The sequence below is a fragment of the Geotrypetes seraphini genome, chromosome 18 (assembly GCF_902459505.1).
Source record: "Geotrypetes seraphini chromosome 18, aGeoSer1.1, whole genome shotgun sequence".
NCBI classification, from domain to species: domain Eukaryota; kingdom Metazoa; phylum Chordata; class Amphibia; order Gymnophiona; family Dermophiidae; genus Geotrypetes; species Geotrypetes seraphini.
The window spans coordinates 39,205,731-39,218,505 of NC_047101.1; the positions used below are offsets into that span (position 1 = coordinate 39,205,731).

The 12,775-nt window shown below is 43.5% G+C and overlaps 1 protein-coding gene across 1 annotated transcript in view; it reads left to right on the forward strand.

Annotated features, from left to right (window-relative positions):
- The first annotated feature begins 6,247 nt into the window (after positions 1–6,247).
- LOC117351714 (protocadherin alpha-C2-like) overlaps positions 6,248–12,775 on the forward strand; it is a 101,975-nt gene continuing 95,447 nt past the window's right edge. Inside the window, exon 1 of the mRNA XM_033927452.1 lies at positions 6,248–8,499. Coding sequence (XP_033783343.1) covers positions 6,283–8,499 — 2,217 coding nt within the window. The 5' untranslated portion in view covers positions 6,248–6,282. The remainder of the gene's footprint in view (positions 8,500–12,775) is intronic.

The following is a 12,775-nucleotide window of genomic DNA, read 5'->3' on the forward strand; positions in this document are numbered from 1 at the left end:
TAACCCATGTCATCATTTTTGCTTTAAAATGGGGGGGGGGCCGTTCTCATGATTTTTGGTGGGCATGTGTCCAGCTGGCAATAGGAGTGAGTATACTTATTATAGTAAGTATTGAAGGTTTGCCAATCGGTTATAGCGAACTGTTTCCAACTAAGGTCGACTTTGGCTCCCGGGTCTGGGTTTGGTGGATTCATGTCTGTGAGGATGGGGAAGAGCTCGAGGGGGTTGGGGCTGGCTGGTAGAGTTGTTCTTATTTTTTGGATCTTGGTATTGAAGAAGTCAGCCAGGGTGTTGGCGGTTAAGGTGGCTTCTTCGTGTAGGTTTGTGTAGGTTTCTATGTTGTAAAGATCATTGACCAATCTGAAGAGGTTATTGCTATTGGTATTAGGATTACCGATTTTGTTGGAGTAGAATTTTTTTCTTTTTTCACTAGTGAGGGTTTTGTACTGTTTTAATTTTTGTCTCCATGCCAGTCTGTGTTCTAGCGTTCCGGTTTTTTGCCATGATCTTTCGGCTTTTCTGAGGTCCTTCTTGCATTGCAGCAGTTCAGAATCGAACCAGCCTTCTTGGTTGGGGGTTCTTATTCTGCGGGTTTTTTTGGGGGCAATCTCGTTTAGTATATTGGTACTATCTTGTATCCAGGAGGTCATGATTTGTTCCGTATCTTCTATTGGATTGGTGCATAAGTGCCTGACACACCCCCTGACCCCTCCCCCCTCATGTTAACGCTCCCTTTGCAGTTATACAATATAGAACTTAGATGTTAAGAGGTTCATAAATGAAGCAGATATACATCTAAAAACCTGCCTAAATCGGCATTTGGACGACCTAAGAGACAGGTCATCCAAGTACCCATAATCAAAATGGGTTTTTAGATATATCCAGAGACTTTTTAGGCCTCTGAATGCCACAGTATGCCCAGAGCTGAAAGGGGCATGTTAGGAGGAGTGGTGAGGGCTGGACGTGGGCCGACCTAGACTTAGGCACTCTTTTACTAAGGTGCGCTAACCGAATAGCACGCACTAATCACTAACGCGTACATGTTAATCTATGGACGCGTTAGCATTTAGCATGTGCTAATTCGATTAGTGCACCTTAGTAACAGAGGGGGTTAGTCTTATTGCAAGTATAACCAAAAGTTTTATGAGGCTGCTTGGTCGGAACTTATAGCTTGTGACTTAGGCAAACTAAAACCAGGTATAGGTGCCCAGAAGGTATCCAAAGTGACCAGATAACCACTGTAGACACAAAGTACAGACCCCCACACACTCCCCCAGTGATCACTGACTCCCCCACACTGCCATAAAAATCAGAATAAAAATGTACATATCTGCTTCCAGAACATCAGCACCTGGCATAGGAAAGCCTAGTAGAGCTGTACAGAGGTGGCTTAAGTAGTCTGGCAGGTGGGCTAGTGAACCATAGAGAGGAGGACCCACCCAAACTACATAATTCACACTAATCATATTTATTATTTGGCCGCAGCTTTAGTAGTAAACAATAGCATCTCAATCTCAGTAAAAATTCAAATCACATTCTATCACCACCAAGCCATTTCCAACCCCTGAGAAGCTATTTGGTGATGAAATTAGCTCTCCACTCAATCCTTGACCAAAAACACAGCCTGCAAACATGACCAACGATAATGCCAGGCCATGCTTCCCCTTGCAGCAGTATCACCTACGAGGTTTACAATTCATTATTATTAACAACATATCTCCAAGCTAATTTTGTCACACTTTTATTTATTTATTTTTTTAAACTGCAACCCTCACCTCCCACAACCCAGAAACACAAAACCCAAAGTACACAAACCAACCCCCCCCCCAAATCATCCACTAATCCCACACCAAATCAAGAAACCCAAACATAACACAATACAAGGGAGGGAGGGAGAGAAAATTTTTCTTCAGCCAGACCCTACTCCCCCCTGCCCTCCTCACAAAATCAGCTCCAGCCCACTTAAACCTGACCAGTCCAAGAACTGCACCTTCCCTGTCTCTCTCTCATTCCAACCAATCAACCACCTCACAAATCCTACTTACCCTTTATTCTACCTTAACCATGTAAATCCCAACTCCCTATTCTCAACTCCATTTCTTAACTTTCCCCCAACCGTATCAAACCAAACCTCAATTTACCTTCCAGTGACGGGCTCAGCTAATGTTATCTCCCACCAGATAAATCTGGTGTCTTCCTTAATGCCATGGGCAGAAAGACATTTCTTATTAGTTTCTCTGCATTATCATTGTATCCATTTTCTACCCAGATCTAATTCATTGATCATTCAGTGAAAGAAATTGACTGCTATGAAGAAATTTGTAGAAATATATAACACATTTGGCCCTGAAAACAGTAAAAACAGTTTATTTTTGTTTTTGCAAAATAACTTCTTTGAGAACTTGTAAGCCCCACACATGAAACTATTACGAAATCTATTATGTTCCTTCAAGGATTTGTTTCAGAACTCTAAAATAAAGCTATTATGGACATAAAATATGTTTCATTAGTAGAAAAACTGCATTAAGGGCTCCTTTTACAAAGGTGCACTAGCGTTTTTAGCGCATGCACTGGATTAGCATGCGCTAGCTGAAAAACTACCGCTTGCTCAAGAGGAGGTGGTAGCGACTAGTGCACGTGGCATTTTAGTGTGCGATATTCCTCGCATTAAGGCCCTAATGCACCTTTGTAAAAGGAGCCTTAAGTGTCTTTAGCAATTTTGTACAGACACAATGGCTAACCACACAAAAACAAACAGACATCAAAGTCATCTGTATTAAGTGTATGAGGAGTTGCTGAAAGTAGAGAATGACACGGTGCCAAAATTCATCACCGTTCCCGTCCCTGCGGATAACCGCGGGAAACCATCTTCATGTCATTCTTTAAGGAGAGGGGAAAGAATCAGAGTATGAATGGCCACAACCACTGACCCGCAAGCTTTGCTTTGAAGAATGCTGGTGTAGAAGGACCGAGGTTGAAATAGACACTAGAAAATGACATGGGATTATTTCCCGCGGTTATCCGCGGGGACGGGGACAGTGATGAATTTTGTCACTGTGACATTCTCTAGCTGAAAGTTCTCAACCCAACCAAAAAGGGAATGACATGGAGCCATGAAATATACAAGTTATTCCACATATTCACTCCTAAGTTCAACACACTTGGCACATCATGTCTGAAGTTTGTGTAACCCTTCCAAAAAATACTCTTGATGTCCGGTCACTAAAATACTTCTCCGCTGCTGCAATCACCGCTGCTGCAATCACCGCTACTCTTATCTGTACCCTTCAATTCCTTTATCCTCTAGGAACCTATCCAAACCTTCTTTGAAGCCTTGTAACGTGCTCCGGCCTATCACAGCCTCCGGGAGCGCGTTCCATGTGTCCACCACCCTCTGGGTGAAAAAGAACTTTCTGGCATTTGTATTAAAAGGAGACAGGTTTAAAACAAATGCCAGAAAGTTCTTTTTCACCCAGAGGGTGGTGGACACATGGAACGCGCTCCCGGAGGCTGTGATAGGCCGGAGCACGTTACAAGGCTTCAAAGAAGGTTTGGATAGGTTCCTAGAGGATAAAGGAATTGAAGGGTACAGATAAGAGTAGCGGTAGGTTATAGGGATAGTCTGGGACCATTGCTCAGGCAATGGGCCTGATGGGCCGCCGCGGGAGCGGACCGCTGGGCGAGATGGACCTCTGGTCTGCCTCAGCGGAGGCAACTTCTTATGTTCTTATGTTCTTATGTAAATCTTGAAAAATGTTGCCCTTTCAAATTCTTTTTAAGATTTGGAAACAGAAAATAGTCAGATGGAGCAAGTGGATGGTCTATGCACTGAAACCTCAACTGCATCAAAACATCCATTATTTTGCCAGCCTTGTGAGCTTGTGCATTGTCTTGCAAAGAGAGAACTCCTTTCCACAGCATCCCTCTCCTTTTTGATTTCAATGCCTCATTTAATTGGCACAGCAAATTACAGTAATATTCTGCATTACCCGTTTGACCCCTTGGAAGATAGACAACTATTACAACACCTTCCTGATCCCAAAACACTGTGGCCATGACCTTTCCTGCTGACTTTTGGGTCCTGAATTTCCTTGGCCTTGGAGAGCCTGAGTGCTACTATTGCATGGATGTTGTTTTGTCTCAGGATCTTAGTGATGTAACCATGTTTCTAAAACATTGGCTCCAACTGAAAATGCTTCAGAATCAACTTGGAAGTTCATTCAACGTTGTTTCTTATCAGCATTCATACATTTGGGTACCCACTTGGCCGACAGCTTCTGCATATCCATCTGCTCATGGGTTATATACCCAACATGTTCACCGGATATCTGTAGCGTCTCAGCAATTGTTTTAGCCAATATTCGCTGATCTGCCCAAATCAGGTCATAGACATGGTCAATAATTTCAGGAGCTGACTCCATTTGAGGTCACCCAGACCTTGCTGCATCTTCGGTCTTAAAATCTCCACAATGAAAAATTGCACACTATTTCTTCACTGTGCATTTGTCACTCAATGTTTGTATCATACATTCATGGATTTCCTTTGGAATTTTCTTCTGCAGGAAGAAGAACTTCACAATTTGCGCGGCAGCGGCAAAGAAGGCAAATAGAATGTTGGGCATGATAAAGAAAGGAATCTCGAGTAGATCGGAGAAAGTTATAATGCCGCTTTATAGGGCAATGGTCAGACCCCACTTGGAATACTGCGTCCAACATTGGTCTCCCTACCTAAAGAAGGATATAAAACTGCTGGAGAGGGTGCAGAGACGAGCAACAAAACTGGTGAAGGGTATGGAGAAACTGGAATACGAGGACAGACTTATAACACTAGGATTGTTCTCCCTTGAGAAAAGGAGACTGCGTGGGGATATGATCGAGACCTTCAAAATACTGAAAGGAATCAACAAAATAGAGCAGAGAAGATTATTTACATTGTCCAATTTGACACGGACTAGAGGACATGTAATGAAGCTAAGGGGGGACAGGTTCAGGACTAATGTCAGGAAGTTCTGCTTCACTCAGAGAGTGGTTGACACCTGGAATGCCCTCCCAGAGGAGATTATGACGGAATCGACCGTCCTAGGCTTCAAGAGCAAACTAGATGCATATCTCCTTAAGAGAGGCATATAAGGATATGGTGGACTATAAATTAAGCCAGGTGTACACCTGGCAGGGCCTCCGCGTGTGCGGATCGCCGGACTTGATGGACCGAAGGTCTGATCCGGAGAAGGCAGTTCTTATGTTCTTATGTTTGGAGTTTCACACTTTTCATTGACATTGTTCAATCAATGATCTGAAACAATGTCACAATGTAGCATTACAATTCTGCAGTTTGGAACTTTGCAAAATAAAATAACACTTTTTTCAAAATAACACTCAGAATTTAGGAAGTTGGTTGAGCTGAAAAATGTTCAACATCCCTTTGTATAGCTATAAGAGTTTATTTATTTAAAAACACCTTTATCCAACATATCCAAACAATCTATGCGGGTCAGAAGTACATGTACAAATCAATAAACAAACATAAAGCAACACAATTTCTTTTTAAAAAAACTACAACCCCTGCTTGTGAGAAGACTTCATGTTATGTATAATTTATATCCTTAATCATATTAGAATTAATTTAATATTAATTACACTTATTAGTGAGATTGAACTGACAATCTTGTTATTAAAAGATTATTATAAATTAAACCTAAAAACTAAAGAGTAGTTTATTTCATTAAATTATACGACTTATTTTAAAATAAACTTGTACATGACTATATTGGTATAGAATATAATGTTGTTTTCATTAGGATAACCAGCACTATGCTTACGTATGTTTTTGAACATATAAAATTCTGTTGTTTGCTATTAGAGACACTGGGTGTCGCTGTAGACCGGCCAGAAGAAAGACATAATGCTCCTCCCTCAAAAAATGAACCTACAGACCAATATTGCTTCTGTGTGATTTGCTTGTGCTTTGCTTTTGAACATCTCAATCTTTGGAGGACAGAATCGGAACGGATGTTCAGCATACGAATCAGTGTAAAAATGGCATTTATAATTGGGTGACAATCACGGAATTTATTTTTGTTTTGGAATCTCCATCTGACTGTATCCGGGATGAGGTTTACAGTTCAAAGCTGGATCGTTCCATGGCCGACGATTCAGGTGCTTTTGTTCCTGTATTTCTCTGGACAGACCCTGGGCCAGATTCGCTACTCAGTTTTAGAAGAGCTGGAAGAAGGTACGTCAGTAGGAAACATTGCTCTGGATCTGAAAGTAGATACTGTAAAGATGTATAATCGCAATTTTCGGATAGCTTACGAAACCAGCATTCAGTATTTCGGCATTGATATAAAACATGGGATCTTGTTTATTAAACACAAAATAGACCGAGAACATTTATGTGTCAGTAGCAGTAGTTGTTTAATAAATTTAGAAGCTGTTATGGATAAACCTTTGGAAGTGTACAGAATACAAGTAGAAATTCTAGATATAAATGACAATTCTCCTCATTTCCTTTCGAGTGAAAACGCTGTAACAGTGTCAGAATTCGCTCTTCCAGGAACGCATTTTCCACTAGAGGGCGCCTTGGACAAAGACGTAGGGGAAAACGCTCTCCTTTCCTATCATCTCAGCGCAAACGAATTTTTTGCGATAGACCATCAAATGAGCGAAGGCAAAAGTACTTCTTTGGAACTCAGGTTGTTGAAAGCATTGGATCGGGAGCAGCGGTCTGTGCACCAGTTAACACTGACAGCGACGGATGGGGGAGCGCCAAAGAGAACTGGCACAACTCAGATTACAATTCAAGTCCGGGACGCTAACGACAATCCGCCCGTGTTTGATCATTCCTCGTACAAAGTGAAGATGTTAGAAAATACGCCTCTGGGGAGCTTGGTAATTCAACTCAATGCCACGGATTTAGATGAAGGTGAAAACGGAGACGTTGTGTATTCGTTCACTAATTTAACTCTAGCTGTTGGAAAACAGCTTTTCAGCATTGACCCAAATACCGGCGAAATTCGAGTTCAAGGTGTTCTAGACTTTGAAAGATCCAATACGTTTGAAATTCGCGTGCAAGCAAAGGATCGAGGCCTTCTACAGCTGACGGGACGTTGCAGTGTGACGGTGGAGCTAGTGGACGTGAATGACAATAGTCCTGAAATCAAAGTGACTTCGTTTTCAAACCCCGTCCAAGAGGACGCCCTCCCTGGACTTGTCATAGCTCTGTTTACGGTGACGGACAAGGATTCGGGGGTCAACGGCAAAGTGAGCTGCGAAGTGCCCCTTTCGCTTCCTTTCCAGATTGAGGCAAAATTCGAAAACTATTATGCTTTGGTGCTTAAGGAATCACTGGACCGTGAAACCACCGCGGAGTACCACGCAACTATCCTTGCAACAGACGGGGGATCTCCTCCTTTATCTGCTGTTAAGACAATTGTGATAGTGGTTGCTGACGTGAACGATAATCCACCCACCTTTTTAGAAGTCCCTTACGTGGTTACTATTGCTGAGAACAACGTTCCAGGGTCTCCTATTTTCCGAGTATCAGCACTAGACCACGATTTCGAAGAAAACGGTGAGGTCAAGTATTCAATCATAGAAAGCACTGAAGGAGTGCCAATTCCGAGCATGTTTTCTGTTCGGTCTGACACGGGTCATGTCTTCGCCCTGCTGTCATTTGATTATGAACGCAATCAGGTGCTCAGTTTGCGCATTGAAGCGAGAGATTCTGGTTCCCCTTCTCTGAGCAGTACCGCCGAAATAACCCTATTCATTCAAGATCAAAACGACAACCATCCTGTGCTTTTACCTCCATTTCCTAGCCGTGGTTCCTCGGCATCAGAAGTGGTTTCTCTTTCACGTCATGTGGGTTATCTGGTGGCTAAAATAAGAGCAGTGGATGCCGATTCTGGATACAATGCATGGCTGTCTTATGAGTTTAAGGAACCTACAAACGCGGATCCATTCAGAATTGGCCTTTATACCGGAGAAATTAGAACTATTCGTTCCCTTAGAGAGACAGATGAAGGCAGAAAGACTCTTACCATTTTAGTAAAAGACCATGGAAACTCAACTCTGTCCGCAACAATAACTCTGACTGTTTTACTGGAGAAGAGTAATCAAGAAGAGATATTAGATTTCAGACATGTTCCGAATAATGACAATTATCCCACAGATCTGAATGTGTATTTGATCATTTCTATCGCTTCTATTTCAGGTATATTTTTGTTTATCATCTTTGTTTATATAATTCTAAGATACCAGAAAGCACGAACAGACACAAAAGGGTCTAAGAAAACAGAAGTATGTCCAGATACAGCTGGAAAATGGACATACTCCCAAAGCCAACAGTACTACCTGTATTTATCTGGAGAATCCAAGGGTAACAGAATGCTAAGGTCTCAATCTCCCCATTATGGGTGGAACAATGAAAATAACAGAACACCCACTGGCGATCTCTTGCAATTACACATTGGGGAGAATGCTGTCACAAAAGCCACTGAGGTAAGAAATGTTTATAAATAAGATTCTCTACTATTTTCTTTCTTTCTTTTAATTTATTTATCATTTTATTAAACAAATTATCAAGAATAATTTCTTGTACAGTGTATGATCAAGACAACCAACTAATACACAACGAAGAAACTAAATAATAATATGAAAATAATTCTTCTGCTTAATCAATTTTAAAGTCCCATATATAGAATCCAAGATGGTAATCTGAGTGAAAATTAAAAAAAAAAAAGTGAATCAATTTTATCAATAAGGCGGCTAGCTGACAGTGGTTCACAGGGGCAATTAACTCACTTAAGTTGTTACTACTTCTCCTTCAAGACATTTCATGGAGAGAAACCCCTTTAACTGTACAGGTTCAAAGAATACATAATTAGAAGATTTATACTTTACTATGCATTTACATGGGCATCTTAATAAGAATAAAGCACCTATCGCAGTAACCTCAGGTTTAAGAAGCAAGAACTGTTTTCTGCGCTTCTGGGTTTCTTTTGTCACATCAGGAAATATTTGGGCTCTTTGTCCCATAAATTCTTTGTGTCTATTTTTAAAGTATAACTTTAGAATCCAATTCATATCAGGTAGCAGGACAACTGTTACTAATAAGGTAGCTGGCCTAGCTACCTCCTTCATTGAAGTCTCCAGGATCGTGGTTAAGTCCATTTGTTCACCCTCTACCTGAGGTTGTTCCTCTAAGGTTTTTGTAGGAAGATAATAGATTTTTGAAAAGGGAGGAAAATTATCTTCTGGAACATTGAGTACTTCCATGAAATATTTCTTTAAGACTTCTTTAGCCGAAAGTAAGGGTACCTTTGGAAAGTTCAATATTCTGAGATTATTTATTCAATTGTTGTTTTCCAATATTTCTATCTTTCTTCTTAAATTGAGATTATCTCTAATAAGAGTCATTTGCACTTCTTTTACATCCAATATCTCTTTCTCAACTTTTTCTATGTTAGTTTTTACCACCGTTATGTCCTGTTTAAACCTATTTAATTCCTCCCTTTGTTCACACAGTTTATTTTCTAAATCTTTTATTTGCGGTAACAAAGTCTGTCCAAGCGCAATTACTAAATCCCATAAGGAGTCTAGGGTAACATCGGTAGGTTTAGGCAATGAAAATATACTTGCAGTCATTAATCCAGCTTGTACTGTTCCCGGCATCTTTTCCCCATGTAGGTCTTGTCTTTCATGATCCCTCGTTGTCTTAACCACAGGAGTGTTCTCCAGTGCTTCACTCAATTCAGCCTCCCGGGATATAGAGTCTACCTCTTCGGACTGACTGCTATCCCACGGCGAGCTTGCACTCTGTGGTTGAGGGGGGTGGAGTTCTGGCGTCAGGGCTCAGCATTGACTCCAGCCCAAGGAGACTCGTGGCTGCCTCACTCCTGGCCCACGGCTCCAGCAGGTGATTCCCTGACTGTGTCAGCTCCTGAAAACGCCTTAGGAATTCATCCAGAGTCACTTGTGGGAGGGTCTCGGAGTGCATCGAGGCTCCAGATGCACTTTTCCCCCTCCGCTTCGGCATCGGGTTGGCAAGAAGGAAAGGTAATTGATGAATTCTGTGAGCGTCTCTCCCACTCTCAGCTTCTCGCGGCCATCTTGAATTTCTCTACTATTTTCACTTTCAGCTGAAAGACAATTTTGTTCTATGGGCGTATTATTTGTATCATCAAACTATTATATCTATTGTGGTTTGGAAAGTTGAAAAATCATAAGATATTAGTCAAGAATATGTTTTTCCATGGCAGTGGAGTTTTTGAAGTTGTCAAGATATTTTCCTATTTGCTCTAGGTTGAATTATACTTTCTGACTGGGAGAAAGCACTCCATCAGAATCAGATTTTTGCTAGAGGTTTTTGCACAGAGAACAGGGTTGCACATGTTCTTCATAAGAAAGGTCACTCTTGAGATTGCACCTGGAATATTGCATTCAAATCTGGCGTCCTTTCCTCTGAAAGGATATTGACAGGTTGAAGATGGTCCAGAAGAAGGCTATCAAAATGATATAATGTCTGTACAAAAAGTATGATTTCAGCCCAAAGAACACGACATATACATTCCATGGAACAGAGAAGAAACAGATGGGATATATTAGAGACTTTTAAATATATCAAAGGTGTAAATGGTGCATAAGAAGAAACCCTTCTTAGTCTTTATTTCATAAATACCGGGAGGCTTAGGAGCAGTGGCGTACCAAGGGGGGGACGGGAGGGACGGTCCGCCCCGGGTGCCAGCCCTGAAGGGGTGCTCCCGGCCTTGCCGTTCAGTCCCCCCACACCCCCGAAGGACCGCTCGCCCAACTGACCTTCCTGCACCACCTGTGAAGCAGCAAGCAGCAGGATCGCGAGGTCAGCTATCCCTGAGCTGCTTGGGCGCTGCTTCCTGCGCCGCGGTCCCGCCCCTCCTCTGACATCAGAGGAGGGGCGGGAACGCGGCGCAGGAAGCAGCGCCTAAGCAGCGCAGGGATAGCTGACGTCGCGATCCTGCTGCGGATGCTTCATAGGTGGTGCAGGAAGGTCAGTGGGGCGAGCGGTCCTTCGGGGGTGGTGGTGGGGACTGAACGGCAAGGCCGGGAGCATAGGTAGTGCTGCTTCATAGGTGGTGCGGGGAGGCCAGGGGACGAGCGGTCCTTCGGGGTGGGGTGGGTGGGCAGGCAGGCATTCAAGGGGGGAGGGGGGTGACAGGCAGGCAGGCCTTCAAGGGGGGGGACAGGCCTTCGGGGGGGGGGGTGCAGACCTTCAAGGGGGAGGGACAGGCCTTCAAGGGGTGACAGGTCTACAAGGGGGGAGAGGTCTACAAGGCGGTGGGCAGGCCTACAAGGGGGTGGGACAGGCCTTCAGGGGGGGTGCAGGCCTTCAGGGGGGGTGCAGAACTTCGGGGGGGTGCAGAACTTCAAGGGGGGGACAGGCCTTCAAGGGGGGGGGGGGACAGGCAGGCAGGCCTTCAAGGGAGGGGACAGGCCTACAAGTGGGGGGACAGGCCTACAAGGGGGTGGGACAGGCCTTCAAGGGGGGGACAGGCCTTCGGGGGGGGTGCAGACCTTCAAGGGGGGGACAAGCCTTCAAGGGGGGGACAGGCAGGTAGGTCTTCAAGGTGGGGGGGACAGGCCTACAAGGGGGAGGGACAGGCCTTCAAGGGGGGGACAGGCCTACAAGGGGGTGGGACAGGCCTTCAAGGGGGGTGCAGGCCTTCAAGGGGGACAGGCAGACCTTTAAGGGGGGACAGGCCTTTGGGGGGGACCCTGGTTTAGAAGTACACGGAGGGAAGGGGGTGTTCAAAGAGACGTGCATATGCCAAACTTTGGGGGGGGGATGAAGAAATAATGGGTCTGAAAATAGAGGAGAGGGAGAGAAATGATGGACCATGGGATTTAGGGAGGGAAGGAACTGAAAGGGAGAGAAATTGGACACAAGGGATGGTGTGGAGGAGGGATAGAGATACTGGATAGGAGGGTAATTGGGAAAAGAAAGGGAGAGATGGTGGACTCTGGGGTGGTGGGGAAGGAGAGAGAGAGATGCCGGATGAAAGGGTAGTTAAGAAAAGGTGGATCTGTGGAGGAAGATGAAAAAAAGGAAAGATACCAGACTTCCTGGGGAGGGAAGGGAAATGGAAAGGGAGGACAGAGTTGGCAGATGGATGGTTAGCATGCAGAAAGAAGAAAGAAGGAGACCCTGGCAAGCAAGTTATCAGAAGAAAACCAGAGCCTTGGACCAACAAGATTTGAAATATAACCAGACAACAAAAGGTAGAAAAATTAATTTTATTTTCTGTTTTGTGATTATAATTTGTCAGATTTGAAATGTGTATCCTGACAGAGCTGGTGTTGCACTGCAAACGTGAGCTAGGATTTAACAGAGAGAGGAAAAGTCCTTTTTGTTTCTTTATTTTATTTACACCACAGCGCCAGTGTGGTTAGGAAAAGCCAAAGGGGGTGAAAAAGCTATAAAACCCACCAGGAGTTTTGAAAAAAATCACCCAACTGGGCAGGAAAATCGAATTGAAAAACCAATTCAATAGGCTGAATCGAATCGAAATTTTTTTTCCTGAATCTGGCAGCATTAATTTGCGCTACTGTCTTAGACTTTAGGACCTGGGATTGGGGAGAGATGGCATCCTCAGTACTTTATAATGCAAGTGAAATGAGGATTTGGTCAGACTTTTGAAGGGTCTGCAGAAAAAAAATATTGTATAGGCTGGGGACATGAAACAGCAGGAAATGGGAACTTTTCTTCCTTCTATTTTTGTGAATGGAAAGGCTGAGGATG